Below are 17,958 nucleotides of genomic sequence, written 5' to 3' on the forward strand. Positions count from 1 at the left end.
TCGTCTGTGCAGCACCCAAAGTGGAAAACTAGCTTAAATTGGCTCGCTTATGTCAACAGGGTAGAGTGTCTCACCCAAAACTTCATAAATAGGTGTCATGATGCAGCAGAGGGTCTACCTGGGGTCTCGAAGTCTCAGGGAGTAGCGGCATGTGGTGCTGCGGGGAACGAAGAATGGGGCTTCCTGGGGGGCAAGCCGCGCAGCAGCGGCAGAGGGGGAATTAACGGCAAAGAGAATACTTTTGCGATTGGGTAAGAGTCCATTTTGTTGTTCTATATGTGAGCTCTAATTTTCTTCTTATGCTTAGGCTGTAGCTCAGCAGTTGCCGGCGTCATTTCTGTGTATGCTCCCCGCGGGCTGCGCTGCGCGCCAGGCGCCATAGAACCAGGTCCAATCTCCCTCTTCTCAAGTCTTAGCTCGGATTCTGGAAATGAATACCGACTGGAAGCAGCTTCTACTGATTGCAGGTGCGTTCTCGCCTTCGAATCCGCAGATGGGCAATGGCCGGTACATCTGAATTGCTGCGTGCCTCTAGCTGTTTCTTCGCATATCCCGGTGCATCTGCGTGGAATTCACTGACCCGTGAGCCTCTTTGGCCTCACGGTGGCTTCAGATAGGTGGGAAGGCTCCCTCTGACGAGCTACAGCCCTGTGTGGACATGTTCGCCTGCCGGCCGTTCCACAGGTGGCTCGCCTCTCGTGCGAGTTTGTTGTCTTCTGGCGCGTTACCCCCTTAGAGACCTCGCCAAGCGGGGGCCAACCATGCTGCAGGACCGTTGCTGCATGGTTTCTATGCTTGTAGGGTTCCTGACCCCCTGCTTTCCGTACAGGCGACCTGCTTTTGATTGCAATACAGCGCGTCTGTATGGATGCAATGATACGCGTTCAATATCATTGCTGTCCTGTGGCCGATGGGCGTTAGGCTGTAGCTTTCAAAGTGGTAGCCTTGAGGGTGTAAGCGAATGCAGCTGCCGTGATGATAGCATTGGGCGCCGAGCTCCATGAGGAATATTTCTTCGCCTAGAAAGCGAGAAACTGACAGTGGCAGCATTTTGTTGAGATCTATTATATCCAGAAACGCCCTTCTCTTTTCCGCCCCTAGTGTTTCCTGCCATTCTGATGATAGCATTGGGCCCTGAATATCTGAATGATACACTTTACGGCTGCACGATGCAGCTACTGACCAAAGGCAGAAATTTCCCAAAACAACGCGTATGCAGGGGCCTTGCATGTTTATCAACAAATGCACCGGGAATTGCATTTGAATATTCTTCCATTTTTGGTGACGCGTTTTCGTTCTGTTGGTTTGCTCATGCAGAATGTTTGTGTCTGCGCTTTGAGCACGGGCGCTGCGTTGTTTTCGCCCGTCTCGTTTTTCTATGAACTCTGAGTGTTGCTGTTGGTGTGTCTCTACGTTCATGCATGTATGTGTATGTATGTGTGTGTGTATATGCCCCCCTCTCCCCATGTGACGTTGTTTTCGGGTGCTGACACCGCGTGTTCAACGCATTGCGGGCTAAGCCCTTGGGGATTTTCCCTCTTGAGCGCGATATGTGCGGAGCAGCAGCACGTCAGTGGGGGCTGGTGGTCTGTGGTTTGAGCTGTTTGACTGAAGCCGGGTGTATCATCTATGTGTCTGCGCGTGATGCAGGGGGAGTAGCGGTCACGGGGGTGGCTGCGTATTATCTCCTTAGGGATGATGGGGCGGCATCCAAGGAGAGAGACTCGGATAACACGAAGCTTAATCAAAATGACGTGAGCCATTTTACGTGCTCTTTGTCTTCCCATGCTGTGTCTTCAGTTCTGAGGGCACCTCTCCTTCTCCCGATGCTGGAGCCGTAGCTGCCTCTTCGTCCTGGGGAAAGGGGGCTAGGAGGGGGAGAATGGGAAAGATGCATGGGTGTTGCGGGCTGTCCTCTTCTGTGCTCCCTGGCGGCAGCAGAAATTTCGATTACTGTGGATAGTGTACGCGCAGCGCCGAACGTTCAGAAAGAAAATTGTGCATGCATGTATTGCAAATCGCAGGCCACAAAGGAGCAGGTGTTGATGGTCCTCCAAGACATCATGGCCACGCAAGAGAAAATGAAGTGCCTTTTGAAGAAGTTTACTCAGAAATTCGTGGATGAGGAGTGCACGTACGTGTTAGACCCCTTCAGTACAACTCGCCGCGATCATGGATGTCGATGTTGCATGCGTGGGCGGGCTTTGGATGTCTTTTCGCTTTCCCTGGCGGTATCGAGGTGTTTTGAACTGGAAAGTGTCGCTTGTGATGGAGGATCTTGTAGTTTGTGGCTCTAGTCTTGAGGGCAGCTTTGTTTTACTCCATTTTCTGTGCTGGATGCCGCTTCAGATTTCAAGAAGCATGCTCTTTGGTGGCAAAACAGAACCCCGAGGATCCCTTGGCGCGGTACGGGTTGACCGTCGCTACGTTCGACAGCTTGCTGGACAAGTTCGGAGAAGACCCTGAAGTCAAAGATTTCGTGCTTAGCATCATGGGATGCGCCTCAGCCCCTAAGTATGACAGTGACTTGGCAGCTTCGTGCCGTCCCCCGTCGTGTGCTGACTTTCATTTACGCGTCTTGGCGCTCAGTTTGTTGCCGATAGGCTGTGCACGCTTAAGTGGATTGCACGCCCCATCGTATCGACGTTTCTTTCTTGTTTGGCGTTCAACGGCAGTTGTCATGTCACTGTGGGTTGCGGGGTAGGGAGGGTTGCACTCATGAGGCTGCACGCCTTGCCTCCTGCATGCCTGCGTTTATTTTTTAAAAAAGAGGCGCGTCATTTTTTGGGCTTTGCACAGCGTGAACATGCTCTGCTTCACTGCGTCTGAATGGGCTGGCTGCGCTTTTCTAGTTCAAGGGAAGCATGTGTCTGTGCATGTATGTGGTTGTATGTCTGAGCACATCATTCGGGCCTCTGCGCTGCGCATGCTGTTTGTGTAATGCTCTGCTTGTGCAGCCCCAGCGCGGCAGCGTATCAGATTACTACAGAACGCCTAATCAAGGTGCACGAGTTCATGCGGGACGAGCTGCAAGCCTTGGCAGCGGAGGCGGGGTGCTTGCCTAAGGAAGACACGAAAGTCATTGCTTTGGCTGCGCAAGCATACGTTGGGGCGTTGGTGCAAAAGCAGTTTGGACTGCGAGGAGAGGACATTGAGGGGGCGGTCATGCTGAATCACAAAGCACTCGCGGCGGATGCGAAATTCACATTGGTGAACTGTGCAATTCAAAAAACCATGAACGATCTCGTAGACCCTGAGTCGTGACGGGCCTGCGTATACACATCGACGCCCGATGGGGGCTCCACAGAGCTGGAAGCAGGGTGTATTTATGCCACTTCCCGGTATATAAATATATCACACACGACGCGCCAGGTGCGCATGTCAATACAGCGTCGGATTTGCGGCAGAATACTCGCGATCCGACAACTGCTGACGCAAGTCCAGGCCCCCGTTCCCCCTTGCCTCGGCACTCTAGAGAGAGACTCTGGGGCACGGCGCGGCTAATGGCATGGCATGGGATGCATGCATGCATGCAGACGAAGTGTGTATGTGCAGTATGGGCCTGCCTGGGGATGAGAAGGTGGGCTGGGGGCTATAGGGTCCTGTGAAGGCTGGCATGGTGGTTTAGGCGTGCTGCATTGGGCAGTAATTCATACAGATTAACTGTATCCCCGCGTTCGCGTGATCGAGAGCGCAAAATGACAAGCAGTGTGTAGCCGTTTGTTGCGAAACACGTTCGCGGCACTTTAGGTGAAGCCAGCCAGGAGAGCAGCTCCCCTTGGCAGGCGTTTAGGGCTCGAGAGGGCGGAAAAATACCCGAGGATGTTATCCCGCATTATCCCGATATACCGCAGCAGCAACGGTAGCAAGGGGCAGCCTTAAACGCCACCAGCTGGTGACTTGCCGCAGTGGCGCTGCTCCTTCTGCATCGTGCATCTTGCTGTCGCGGGTGTAGGCCGCCACAGAGCAGCACCCGCCAGTTAAGCTCTGTGTTGTACTGATTGTTGCAAACTCTTCGAAGCGGGCCAGGAGTTGGGTCTGTTTGCGAACGGTTGACAGTCGCGTGGTGTTGCGTGCTCCTGCCAATGCGCACTCTTCGCATTCACGCCACTGAATCGGTTTTGCTGCTTTTTGCACTGCTTGATTCCTTTCTAGGTATGCGGTGTCGGCCCTTCCAGTTGCTTACCCTTTGGCAACCCGCATCCTGCTCGCTCTGGCCTTGCGCTTGGGATTGCGGGTAGCTACTCCACGAGGGTGGAATCCAGATTAGGGTTCTGAACTGAGCAGAATAGCAGTGCTCTCACACTACCGCGAAACAGCCAGGCGGCAGCCTGCAGGAAGTGCAGGCCTCGATGTGCGACGCCGCAAGGGCGGTGCAGGTTCGAGTTCTCTGCTGGCGCGCATCTTCTGCACCTACTGCAGCTTTGTTTTCGACTTTTCAGTCATGCTGTCTTCACGCCTTAGTGTGGCTGGGTATAGGCGAGAAAGAATGACGGCTCTAGTTTTCTCGGCGCGCGAGATCGCGTTTCTTGCTGCATTAGTGCAGCACGGCATAGAAGCCCTCTGTGTTCTCCGCCCTCACGTATTTGCGGTGGAAACCACACTTTTAGGTTCTGCATCTTACTTCGTCACCCTTCCGCATCTGTTGCTAATCTTTGGCAAAACCAAAGTGAGCTCGGCACACCAAGCGCACAGTTTCTTGCATACGCAATGTCGTGCTTGGCGTGCAAGCGGTAGATGTGCTCAGCGCAATATCTCCGATGTCCGTCTTCTCGGGCAGGTATGGGGGAATACCGATATGAGTGCAGCCAGTAATGGGAAGTTACCACACTGCCGAAATATTGGTGGTTACTTCGTCCACTCTAGTCTGTTTCAGGAGATCGTCAGCCACCTGGCACGCTGGGGCCTCCTTACTGTCGATTGGGGCTGTCGCAAACGCCTATCCACACTGTTCGCACAATACGAGAAGAGGCAATGCTGTGTGAATGTGCGCTACATCCCATGCGAACTTGGTGTGCATGCTCGGAGTGCTTTGAGGGCGCAGCTACGCTCCCTCACTCTAGTTGTCTCCTTCTAGCATGTCCCAACTCTGAGGGGCGTTGATAGGGAAAGAAGGAAGCTAATCCAAGAAGTATTAAGTTACTTTTCAAGAAGTGGGTATTGAGTTTGACGTCAAATGTCTCTTGATGTAGACCTGTGATGGAACGACACACCGAGCATTAAAAGCTAGTGCCACCTGGTAGCTAGGCCGCACAGGCACACGATATTGACTCTTATTACAGTATACTAACGCTAGTTGTCAGCGGATCATATTTGCAAGCCCCCAAACTAAAATGTCGTTTCTTGATTTTGCCTCTCATAGCACGGCTGGCCTGATACGATGAGAATGAACATTGCGTGCCCCTGTACCGAGTTGATAAGGATAACCACCGGGTGCAAAAGCTCAGAAACTCACAGCGAGCAGCAATTTTTGTGGATGCTGCCACGCTTCCTCCATTTTGGACCTCCGTGATGTTAATACAGAGCATGGGTAGGGAGAGGGAGCGCTTACGAGGAGGCCAATACTAAATTCAACAAAGCTTTTGCTATGAGTTTGCCGCTAAAAGGGTTTTCCCATTGAGATCAAGAAAGAACTCAGCGAAGCAAGGCTGTGGCTGATAGATTGTGGGGAGAGGAAACGACGATTCAACTATTTGTGAAAATGTCCGAGGCGCGCTCGTGGGTGGGTGTATGTGCCTAGTTAGGCACATCAAAAGACCAAGAGTATAGTTGCATCTTTCTTTGTATTGAAGTAGCACATTACCATAGAGGATCTCCGGCAGGGTGGCGAGACAGCCTTGCAAGCGCATAAAGCTCTTTGGCTGGGCCGGCACGCATTTGTCTTCTTTTTTCTTACGCCAGGGAAATGAGACGGGAAAGATGTTTCGACTAAGTGCGTCTAAACGCGCTGGGCTGAAACGTACTGGTTTATTAGATCTCTTCGTCCCCTGCAGAGTAGCTATTAATGGCTCTACTCTGTGGTGAGTTGCGTCCATGGTGCAGGGACAAGTACGCTTGGAAATCAGCCTGTCGCTGAAAATTTTGATTTCTGGCATGCTTAGAGGCATCTTGAAGCTGGATATATGCATCCCAGCCATTTGGAAGAGAGTGACATTTGCACGCCTTCGTGGTTGCTGCAAAGAGAAAAGCTTTCAGTGATCCCTAGCGGCTGCACACTGCAGCTTTCCACATAGGCACAAAGTTTTGTTACTTTTTGTGATGCCATAGCCCTAATCTGCAACTAATAGTATACCTATACAGCCAATCCAGTGTGTCAGTCTTTTGGTAGTGCTATGCTAATAATATTTAGTGTGGTAGAAAGCGTCCAAGTAGACTTTGGCCCACCACACAGAGAGAAAGGATCCGGAGTCTCAATTTTGACGCAGAGGTTCGTTTCTAGAGACTGGCGGCCACTTGGGCAGCTGGACACTGCGTGCATGAGAGGTGAGAGAGGCTTGCTATGAACAAATCCGCTTTTTTAAGGCCATGGAAATGAGGTATAAAGAAGTCTCCCTCTTTGATCACGAAGGTTGAAGTGCTAGTACCGTACGGAGGAGGCATAGCGCATACACATGGAATTCCTCTTTTTGGTCTATGCTTTGCGTTTAGCTCCGTGGTGCAGAGAAGTTCATTACGGATTCGCGGTCATCGGTAGTGTCTAGACACCACACCTCTAAAATGGGCGAGATGGAGGACATTGCACCGAATGCATCCAGAATTCACACGAACGGCGCAGACATTAGCTGGATTAGGCTTGATAACAAATCTCTGCATGCACAGCTCGTAGTTATTCTAAAGCGCTATTTGCATGTGGCTGCATGCATTTTGCATTGCGCAGCAGCTGTGTTCAAAATCCACGTGTTTGGGATGCACCTTGCGTGGAGGGTAGGGAGCCCATAAAGTTGCTAGTCCGGTGCGCGTGTGGTGAGTAAACCGTGGTAACAACCACATGTGATCCGTCGGATATCTGTTTTAAAGCAATCCCTTTGCAGAAATATTTCTGGCTATTTCTTCTCGCAGCCCACCTCTTTGCAGTGCCACCAGGAATACAAAGCAGGGGCCCCCCGCTAGGGCCCCTCTCCCGCCATCCCCATCTCGGGTGGTTTCGTTGAATTCCTCGTAGCCATACGAAACTGAATATTCAGTGCTCTTCTCTTGAAACCATGGCTGCGTCCTTTCTTTTCTATTGATTTCTTCATCCCATTTGACGGTTTTTTGCTGGTCACTGCCCTTGGGGTGGATCGCCTGCTAGGGCGTTGTGTTAGCTGATCGGAAACGGCTGCGCGCTCTGCCGGCCGAAGTCGCAGGTACCTCTGCTTTTCTCCTGCGCAGTCCATTATCAGACTGCCGCGCCTTCTCTCTTTGCCATCGGCTGTTAATTACATGGGCACTCTCTGCCTGTCTTCGCAGCTGCAAGACACGGATCCTGTCTGTCTGTCTGTCTTCCTGTCAGCCTGCCTGCCTGCGCTTCAGCACTTAGCAACGCGCACGACTGAATCTGCACTCTGACAACAGGGAAAGCCACATTCTGCGCTTCGCCCCACGCACACCTAAGAGTATTGCTACGCCTAAGGGCCGCCACACCAGCCAGCAAGTGCTGCTGTGTTATGAAGGAGCATGCGGGAAGCCGTCGATTAGGCGCACCCGGCTTCTATCTTTGAGGGCTTCCGCATGCATTTGAAGCTCTACAGCTGTTGCATCAGCTCCTGGGTGTTCCTACAGACATCGTAGCCGACAATGCGGGAGGATGAACGCCACAGGGCAAGTGACGAAGACTCTGACACCTCCCATGCCTCTGCTGACGCTGCCACGCTGCACGCAGTGGCGCGGCGCATGCAGCTGCGGGAGCACGCGGGGAGGCAGCAGCAGTTGCAGCTGCACAAGCAGCTGCAGCAGCAGCAGCAGCTGCTGCAGCAGCAGCAGCAGCAGCTGCACCAGCAAGACGCCCTGTTGCGCCACCAGGAGCAGCTGCTGCGGGAGCAGGAGCAGCAGCTCGCCGGCAGAGAGGCGGAAGCGAATCTGCTGCTGCGACAAGTCAATTCGCTGCAGCAGCAATTAGAAGAACGGGCAGACAGGCTGGCAGCAGCAGAAGGCAACTATTTAGACGCCACGGCATCGCTGCAGCAGCTGCAGCAGCGTGTGGCCCTTGGCGATGAGGCGCGACTCTTAGTCGAAGAGGTTCGACAGCAGCAACAGCAGGATGCGCATCATCTGTATGCGGAGGTTCGCCGCTTGAGACGGCAGCTCTCTGAGCGGCTAGTCCAGTCCACGTCTGTTTCTCCCGAGGGGCGGCATGGTGGAGGCGGTTCGACTGAGCAGCTCAAAGAAGAAACTGCTGAGAAAGAAGAAGTGCAAAAAGCCAACGCCTCCACGGAAGCTCCTTCTGGGGGCGTAGGCGCGAGTGGAGAGCCGCGGAAGAAGCCGTTGCAGCAGCACAGACAGCGGGAGACTTGCGCGGCAGACTCGCACAGACAGCGCGATGTCACCCCCACAGCCACGCCGCTCCTGGGGGAGGTTTACGGAGGCTCGTGCTGTCTGATATCCGCTGAGGTGGGAGCCTGCACGGCGTGGGGTTGCAGCGCGAGTTGTTGCTGCAGCACTGAGGAGGCGCATCAAGCGGCGGTGGGATCGTTGCAAGCGGCTTTGCACAAGTGTCGCTACGCCGCAGAGAGTCGCAAGGAGCATGGGGATTTCCTAGGAGCTGATGCTGCAGCCGCTGCAGCGGCAGGAAGTGTGGCTGTAAGAGAGGCTCTTCACCAGTGCCCAGCTGCAGGGGCTGATCCTGAGATCGAGGGCATGCTTTTGGAGCGTCTGCGAGCAGAAAGCATGCAAATACGCGTCTACGCGCAGCAGCGGCACGTCGTAGCCGCTTCTTCGAAGCAGGCAGCAGCGGGCAGCAGCTCCAGCGAGAGGCAGCTGCTTTCTCACCAGGGAGGTCTGACGGCAATAGACGAGACGATCGAACGCGAGGCGTATGACGTGCTAAAGCCTGCGCTCCCCGAGGAGGTGTTACTTCCCCTGCTCGCTGTGCAAAGCCTTGCAGCACTTCTGCGGCTAAGACAGCAGAGCGTGCTGCTCGCGAATGCACGATGGCTGCAGCTCCTCAAAGACACCGTGGCTAGCAAGTTTATCGAGGGCTGCAGCTGTGCCGACAGCAGCAGCTCACGCCTCAGCCGCTGCTGCTCGTCGGAAACTCCCAGCAACGTTCCCCCTGCCCACGCGGATACCAGCGCTGCCTCGCATGAGCTTCTTCAAGTGGAAACTCTGAGAGCTCCTGGAGGCTCGGAAAAAACTGCCAATAACAACAACAATGGGAAGAGGGGGAGCCACCAGCACCACCTTCAGCAGCAGCAGCACGTCCTCTTGCAGCTCCTCCTGAAAGGCTCGGGGGGAGTCGCTGCTGCCGCAGGCATGCTGCGTCATTCGTCTGCCCCCATAACGCTGCATGCTGCAAGGCTTACAGACGCTGAAAGTGGAAACAACATCTTCCACCTCTTGTGTCACAGGCAAGTCATTAAGCGATCACCAAGCGAGCCGTCACGCAGCATCTTTCGCTGGCAGGAAGGCGGACTCCCTGTACAGACACCCCAGCCTGCAGCTGCAGCTGCGCGCGACTGCACTGCCCACAAGCCGCACCTCTCTCCGCCTTCTCTCCCCCTAAACCATTGCGCTTCTGTCGCATTCCGCGAAGCAACCCCACTAGCGAAACACCTCGCAATGGCCATCCATGAGGCTTCCCAGTTGCTCTGGCTTGGGCTGCATAGCGCCTTCCTTCCTAGATCTGCCTCAATGAGTGTGTGTTGGCGCATGCGCAAGTGTATAGTATGGTGCATGCGTTAGCGCATGGGCAAAGGTATAGCATAATGCGTGTGTTGGCACATGCGCAAGTGTATAGTATGGTGCATGCGTTAGCGCATGGGCAAAGGTATAGCATAATGCTTGTGTTGGCACATGCGCAAGTGTATAGTATGGTGCATGCGTTAGCGCATGCGCAAGTGTATAGCATAATGCGTGTATTGGCACATGCGCAAGTGTATATTGAGTGTGTATAGCACATGCGCATGTGTATAGTGTAGTGAGTGTGTTGGCGCATGCGCAAGTCTATTGTATATTGAGTGTGTTAGCACATGCGCATGTGTATAGTGTAGTGAGTGTGTTGGCGCATGCGCAAGTATATAATGAATGTGTTAGCACATGCGTAAGTGTATAGTGAGTTCGTTGGCGTGTGTTTGTGGCGTTCAGGAATATGCCACAGCTCTTTGGGCTGCTTGGCTTGTCGGCGCTGCCCCATGAATTTCTCTATGCGCACAATCGGCAAGGCAAGACTCCTGCCGATTTGCTGCCTCTTTTCTCGGCAGCTCAGCTCCAGGAGTTGCAGAAGGCAGCCTCCACGGGAGAATTGCAGCTGCATGGCGAGCTGCAGCAGCAGCTCGCTGCCGTCTCTGCGAATCTGAGGACGTGGAGGAGTGTCGTCTTTGAATACGCTGCAAAAGCAAGTATCCCCCTTTTTTCCCCGTAGAGGTTGCTTCTTTGGCACCCTGCCTCATTGCTTTGCGCTTACGTAGACGTGAAGAAACAGACACTATATGCGGCGGAAGGGAGAGGGTGGGGTGTAGCGGTACAGCGGGGAGGTCGTCTCGAGAGCGCTTCCTTGGCTCTGCTCGTAGTGAGGGTTCAGACAGTGTTTCTCTGTTACGCTTTAAAGGCCATGACAAATAAATATATTCCTCTTCACGAATGCACAAAAAGCCTTAGCAAGAGGGCAAAAGAGCTTGCTGTCTAGGGTTTGCACGCGTGCCACTAGAGTGTGTGAGTGCTCTATGCTTACTTGTGCAGGCCAGTACGCTGTACAGACAGCACAGCAATGAAGCGGCCTTGTCGCTGTATTCGGAGGCTCTTAAATTGCAGCAGCAGCTGCTCAAGAAGCAGCAGCAACTGGATGAAGCTACGGGGGGCGTTCTTTCTTCGAACTTGTCCCTCGTGGAAAATACAGCCAAGCTCGCATTCAACAAGGCAAGCCAGCACTGCCTGAATCTGCTCCGCTGAGAGGGCGTAAAACAGAGGCCAGAGCGAAGTGCAAGCCTTGCAACCGCGCAGGCAGACAGGCAGGCTGCCCTAGTCGCAAACAGAAACAAGGCACAAGGCCTGTGTATGCATAGCTGCTGCTGCAATAGATCTATGTGGGTGTAGGGGGAAGGGGTGTCTCGAGCGCGGCTTTCTGGAACTGGCTAGCTGGCATGCGCCGTCGTGATGCGCACAGAGTGGCCAGGTTCAGCCCAGTCTAGCTTGGTGTGTGGATCTGCCTGGAGTGCTGCTGGGTGGGGCCCTTGGGAAGAGATTCAACGCTGTAGCGTCTCTGTCGCTGCAGCTGCAGGTGTTACTGCGCGTGTCTGCCTGCTCAGGGGCGAAGTGCCTTGCGACTAGGACGCTGGATTTGCAGCCTGGAAAGCTGCGTGCTCTGTCTCAGCATGACTCCCAACTACAAGGCAGCCTATGAAACTGCTGCGGAGGTGAGAAGAGCATCCAAACGAGCTAGCTGCTCGAATGCCACACATGGGGGCACGTACAGCCGAAAAAGACTGCATAAAATGAGCAGCAGTGCTCCATTAAGAGGGGCTCTTAGGAAGTATCGCTAGTAGGACGCTTGAGACGTATTTTTAGGGGGCACTGGCGAAAGTTTGTGTGGAGGGGTTCAAGTGAGGCTCCTTTTACCGGGGGGGAAAATTGCCAGTATTGAGGTGTACGTACATTTTGCACATGCATACATACATACATACATAGATACACACATACGTACATACATAGATACACACATATATACATACTTAGATACACACATATATACATACATACACACATACATACATACATAGACAACGAATACCTCCTCATGGCCGCTTTTAAGAATGTGTAAGACACTCTCTTCTACTGCAGTCGGTAGAAGCGGCTTTGAATCTCCTTGTGTGCGCAGGCGTGCGAGTGGCTACTGGACTTTGAAGGAGCCTTGAATTATCTTCAGCTGATGCGTCAAAACTGCCCAGAAGCGTTTTCTGTGGATCACTATAAGAAGTGCGTGCGAGTTACTTGCGCTTCCTTCTCGGCTCAAGGCTTCGTTCTTGCGCTTCAAAAGGGTTTTTCCTCCGTGGCAGCAGTGTAGAGAAGCTTCTCCCTGCACCGCAACTCTGCCTTCGCTGTGAAGAAGAGAAGCGGCTCAGTTCTGGCCGTCTTCCAAGAGACGCTGACTGACTGCAGGGGTTAGAAGCTGCATGCGCAGCATGCGTGTGGTCTGCAACAATGAACCTCTCTAGGGGTGTCAGAAGCTCGTACCCCTTCCCCCCCAAGAAGTATTTTTTCCAGAAGCCGCCCGCTGTATCTACACAGTCACACCCATAGGCAGAACTATACACACGTCAGAGGCTTATACGCATACATGCGCATGTCCACGCAGACGGAGACTCTACGAAGCGCAAATTCAAGCGTCAAGCTTCCAAGTTTTGAGCATTGAGAAGGGAGCTCCCAAGGCAGCTGTCAATCGGGTGCGCTGCACAGGCTGCTGCTAGAAGGCAGTCTTCTGCACTTTATCTTAAAATATCTGCCTACCTCTGCTGCTGCTCGAAGGCAGTCTTCTGCACTTTGTCAGAAAATATCTGCCCTTTTCTGCTGCTGCTCGAAGGTAGTCTTCTGCACTTTATCTAAAAATGTCTGCCTACTTCTGCTGCTGCTCGAAGGCAGTCTTCTGCACTTATCTAAAATATCTGCCTACTTCTGCTGCTGCTCGAAGGCAGTCTTCTGCACTTTATCTAAAATTATCTGCCTTCTTCTGCTACCGCAGTCACACAAAGGCTCGCGAATGCAGCGGCGTTCCTCTTAGGCGCGCTTTCTCCGAATACGCGGCTTTTCTTCCCCCGTCTCCCTCTCCAGTGTCTGTCTCTGTCTCTTTATGTCTTTACTTCTGCATCTCTCTCTTTAGGTCTCTCCCTTTGGCTTTCTCTCTACCTCTTTCTCTTTCTGTCCTTGTTTCTTTCTGTCTCTCTCACTCTCTTTCTCTCTTCCTCTCTCTCTCTTCCTCTCTCTCTGTCTTCCTCTCTCTCTCTGTCTTCCTCTCTCTCTCTGTCTTCCTCTCTCTCTGTCTTCCTCTCTCTCTCTGTCTTCCTCTCTCTCTGTCTTCCTCTCTGTCTTCCTCTCTCTCTCTCGCTCTCACTTCCTCTCCGTCTCTGCATGCTGTCTGTCTGGCACAAGGGTAATTATGTGTTTTGTCTGCACGAGCTGCCCGATAGAACACGCGCACACTTCCCTTAAGGCTTGTGTTGTCGTGCTTCTCCCCCTGCAGGCATTTCGCAGGATGAGCATCTTGTGGCATCCTGATAAGGCGTCTGCGCTGTGTGAGGACCTTCGCTTACGGCATGAAAATCACTTTAAGAGGTAATTTTTGAGATATCAGCATACTGCTTCGAAGCTACAACGTGGCTCAAAACGTCTGTCCACGGCTACGCAGGCGCGCGAGACGTGGCTGGCGAACGATGCCGCTAAGTTGGTTGAGCTTGAGATGCTATCAGCAGGGTGATTGCATGTGGCGACCATCAACACACAGACAGTCACGCTGCTAGTTGGGCACTCTAGGAGATACAGCTAGAAAGACGCTCAAGGCATTCTATCACGTCATGCCCACACGAGGGATAGAGGAAGAAGAGAAAGAGAAAGAGAAAGAGAAAGAGGAGGGGGAAATGCATGGCCTCTATGCATGCATGCATGCACAGAGGCAACACTGCTCCTGCAGCCTGAAAGGCGATCGCATGTGATCTCGTGCTTGTTCCCCTTTTGTATACTTACGTGCATACATGCATTCATGTATGCATGCTTGCACATCAAATGCATCTTGGGCTGGCTTCTCATTTGGCTCTGTCGTGTTTGTTCCAGGCTCAATGAAGCACGCATAGCGCTTCTCGATCCTGAATCCTACGCAAGACAGCTGCTGCTTCCAAATCAGCCGCTGTATAGGCATCCTGAGTTGCTTGTTGCCTCCAAACCTGCGCAGCCGTCTGCCCCCTCGCCTACACTTGTGCAGCCTGCGCAACTCACTTTTGACCAGCCGCAGCAACAGGAGCAGCAGCAGCCGCAGCAGCAGGAGCCAGAGGAGGCCATACCTAGACTTGCAAGACTGCAGACGCAGCGGCAGCAGCTTCTTCGATCCATCGGCAGCCTGCAGAGGCAGCAGCAAGAATTGGAGCGAGAACTCGTTGAGCATCAGGCCGCAACACCAGCGCCAAATCGCAGCACCAGCAGCAGCTGCTGCAGCATCTCTTTGCGCTGGAGAGAGCTTCAGAAGCTCCAGAAGCAGCAGCAAAACAAAGAAAAGATACTGCAAGAGTGCGAAGCAGAAATCACGCAGTGGCTGCACCGGCAGCAGGAGCAGGAGGAAGAAGAGGAGGAGCAAGAGCAGGAGCAGGAGGAAGAAGAAGAGGAGCAAGAGCAGGAGCAGGAGCAGGAGGAAGAAGAGGAGCAAGGGGAAGAAAAAGAGGAGCAGAAAGAGGAGCAGAAGCAGGAGGAGGCTTCTTGTAAAGCCTGTGGCAAGGGGCCTGAGGGGGCAGCTGCCTGGAGTGGTCAGACACCTCTGGCTTCTGCAAGTGCTCCGTCTTTAACAGCAGCAGATGTACTCAATGAGGCTGTAGCAGCAGCGTTTTTGAAATCTGTGAAAACGGATGCTGCTGAAGTGGCAGCTGCGTGGGAGTCGGTGGCATCTAGTGACAGCGAGAATGAGATCCCTTCAACATGCGGAAGTGTCTGTCCAAAATCCACGTCTAGCAGCAGCAACAACACCAAGAGCAGCAGCAGCAGCAGCAGCAGCAGCAGTGCGGCGTGCTCAACAGCGGCAAGCACTGTTTCCATGCCTCGTCAACAAGGCCTAGAGCCGCGTGTGTGTGAGCAGCCTGAGCGTGAAGCGTTTGAGGCTGAGACAGCGCAGCAGCCTTCCGCTCCGCCTCCGGCTGTTGACAGCAGAGACACTACGACATCCAATAGGTGCCGCAATTCTCGAGTGTGCAGCTTCACGAGGCGTTCAAACTCTCGCGCTTCCTCAGCAGGGCCCCAAATACGGAAGGCTGGATCTTCAGCAGTGCACCCCACAGCACCCTTCACTGCCACTGCTCGCCGCTGCCTCACTACGTGTGTGTGGTGTGAAACTCCAAGACCTACAGAAGGCGCAGTGGCAGGAGAAACAGTAGCGGGAGAAGCAGTAGCAGGAGAAGCAGCCGCTGCGGATAAGCCTGGAAATGACGGCAGGCAACTAAAGGCAGCAGCTTCTTACTGGGAAGGCACCGACAGCAGCAGAAGCAGCAGCAGAGATGATCATCACAGCAGCAGTGAAGATGATCATCGCAGCAGCAGTGAAGATGATCACAACAGCAGTGAAGATGATCACAACAGCAGTGAAGATGATCACAACAGAAGCACATCGCCAAACGCGCGTAAAGTGAGGCTGCCGTGGGGCGTAGTTGGTAGTGGAGTGTATGCAAGAGGAGGCCAGCAGCACGCCTCAGCGGCAGTAGCTGCAGCAGCTGCAGCTGCTGCAGCCACTCTGGAGGCTGCTACAGCTCCTCCTAGCAGTGCTAGTTCGCATCACTGTCACCAGCAGCTGCCCTCTCCACCCCCTCGACGCATTCCAGCAATTCCAGGGGTGACAGCAAAGGGCAGTATTGGTGGCAGTGGCAGCAGAACCTGCAAGATCAAGGATCTTTCTCAAGATCACCGGGCATATGTGCTCACAGGGGAATACCAGCAGCAGCAGCAACATGATCATCATCATCAGCAGCAGCAGCAGCAATACGATCATCATCAGCATCAGCAGCACCAGCAATACGATCATCAGCAGCAGCAGCCGCAGCAGCAATACGATCATCATCATCAGCATCAGCAGCAGCAATACGATCATCATCAGCATCAGCAGCAATACGATCATCATCATCAGCAGCAGCAGCAATACAATCATCATCAGCAGCAGCCGCAGCAGCTCTGGCAGGGCGCAGCAGAGGCAGCTGGCGAGAAGCCTCACTGGAGTAGTCTGCCACATGCAGCAGCAGCTCCTGCATCTGGCAAGCCATCTCCGACATCAGGAGAAAGCCTTTTTGAGGTTGAAGACTCCTCCTCGACAAAACTTGCTGCAGAGGTCTTAGTGCCACCAGACTTCCCTGAGCGCTTCCCTGACGTTCGACCTCCACAGCAGGGTGCCCTTCTACACGGTATTCCCCGCAAAGAGGAGGAGGAAGAGGAAGAGGCGGAAGAGGAAGAGGAAGAAGAGGAGCAGCAGAAGCAGCAGCAGGAGCAGCAGGAGCAGCAGAAGCAGCAGCAGAAGCAGCAGCAGAAGCAGCAGGCCTTGTTCGCTCCCGCGTTAGGGGGAGACAGTGCAGTGCATGCTCCAAGACAGCAGCCGACTGATGCATATACGGGCAAGCGAAATCCCTTTGGAGATTCCGTAGGAGGTTCTACTAGAATCTTAGACGACCATCTAGCGCGCCAGCACCACTTGCAGCAGGTGTTGCAGCAGCGCAGAGAGACGGGGGGAGCAAAGGATGCCTCCAGTCATCATCAGCTGCTCTTCCCAGAAGAAGAGGAGGAAGAAGAGCTGCCTCCCCATCCGAGCAAGACCACCGATCCCCCCTCCAAATGCGCTTTCGAGGCAGCCTCCTCTACCCTTCCCGCAGGATGGACTCCCTCGAGGGCACCCACAGGGGGGGATCGAGTTGCGTATTGGCGAAGAGACAGTCGGGAGGCTCCGCTTGCTGCAGATGAAACGCAGGCGGAGAGGCCTTCGCGCTGGCCAGTGCCTCCCCAGATTCAGACTGTAGGCGCAGAAGACGGCGATAGCGACAGCCTTTGCAGCAGCAACATGCGAGCGGACCGACCCCAGACGGCTCCGATCCCTTCACGACGCCTACGCAGCACAGCTAGTCCTGGCGGTGACGGCATGACTGCATGCACGCGGCGCATGCAGCCCTACAGTGGCGGGGAAAGCGGCGGCAGCAGCGGCGCCTGGCAGGGACGGGGGCACTCGAGTTGTCGCAGCGGGAAATCAAGCAGCGGCAGCGACGTTGAGGAGTCTCTCAAGCCGTCGGAGTGCAGGGATGCGTGGAAGACCCCTACGTACAGTCACCAGCAGAGCCTCGATCAGCGTCACCAGCGCCTGCTCTACCACTGTGGGGTGGGGGGGCAAGAAAGCGCACATTTCCTGAAGCCTGTGGATTGTGAGGACCCCTTTTCGCAGTGGGGAGCGACGGTGCCGCAGAGGAGTTCAGTGCCAGTTCAAGTCTGCAGCAGCAGACTTTCCCTGCCGAGAGACAGAGTAGGAGGAGGGGGAGAGGCAGCAGCAGCAACAGCCACGCCGACGCGGCTGTATCCACAGTATGAGCCACCCGTCGCTGACATGCAGCGGAAGGCGCAAAAACTGAACTTTCATAGCCCTCGAAAGATGACGGGCAAAGGAGAGGACGTCACCAGTGCTGCTGCAGGCTATGCGGCAAGTTGTGTAGGCGACATGCCACGAGGCGGTGCGGCAATCGCGGGCAAAAGCTTCGATCTAACGACAGATAACGGGGAAAATTATCTGCATGCCCACGTCCTCTCCGGGGGAGATACTGCACTCCCCTCACACGCAAGCCAACATCTCAGAACGCGGGGGTCTCTGCCACCCCAAATAGAAGAGGCATTTCTGCAGCACTCGCCAAGCAGTACTCAGCACATGTAATGCATATTTACATAGAGAGAGAGAGAGAATTGGATGCTAAAAAATCGGGCACATGTAGCCCCTCTGAGAAAACTGACGAGAACCGCATTGTTTGTGCTTGTTTTTTGCCGCTGCCGTGGCGGATTCTCGAACGCTTTCAAATACATTTCCATGGCTTACAGACGTGTAGGGCACTCTTCAGG

The 17,958-nt window shown here is 54.0% G+C and overlaps 2 protein-coding genes across 2 annotated transcripts; both read left to right on the plus strand.

Moving 5' to 3' along the window:
- The first annotated feature begins 430 nt into the window (after window positions 1-430).
- On the plus strand, window positions 431-3,264 carry LOC34621146. The gene is made up of 5 exons (XM_026337993.1): window positions 431-467; window positions 1,651-1,754; window positions 2,025-2,134; window positions 2,350-2,514; window positions 2,958-3,264. Exons 1-5 carry the CDS (start codon window positions 431-433, stop codon window positions 3,262-3,264), a joined length of 723 nt encoding a protein of 240 aa, XP_026193778.1.
- Window positions 3,265-7,776: 4,512 nt separating this feature from the next.
- LOC34621145 lies at window positions 7,777-17,776 on the plus strand. The gene is given in 15 exon segments (XM_026337994.1): window positions 7,777-8,450; window positions 8,511-9,294; window positions 9,358-9,545; window positions 10,282-10,531; window positions 10,876-11,052; window positions 12,011-12,108; window positions 12,488-12,575; window positions 13,370-13,461; window positions 13,957-14,500; window positions 14,579-14,869; window positions 14,987-15,362; window positions 15,725-16,057; window positions 16,173-16,240; window positions 16,342-16,422; window positions 16,460-17,776. Coding segments are annotated over 15 exon segments (5,361 nt in total).
- Window positions 17,777-17,958: the final 182 nt, after the last annotated feature.

The sequence above is a fragment of the Cyclospora cayetanensis genome, unplaced genomic scaffold, assembly GCF_002999335.1.
Source record: "Cyclospora cayetanensis isolate NF1_C8 unplaced genomic scaffold, CcayRef3 CcayRef3_contig_22, whole genome shotgun sequence".
Lineage (NCBI taxonomy): Eukaryota > Apicomplexa > Conoidasida > Eucoccidiorida > Eimeriidae > Cyclospora > Cyclospora cayetanensis.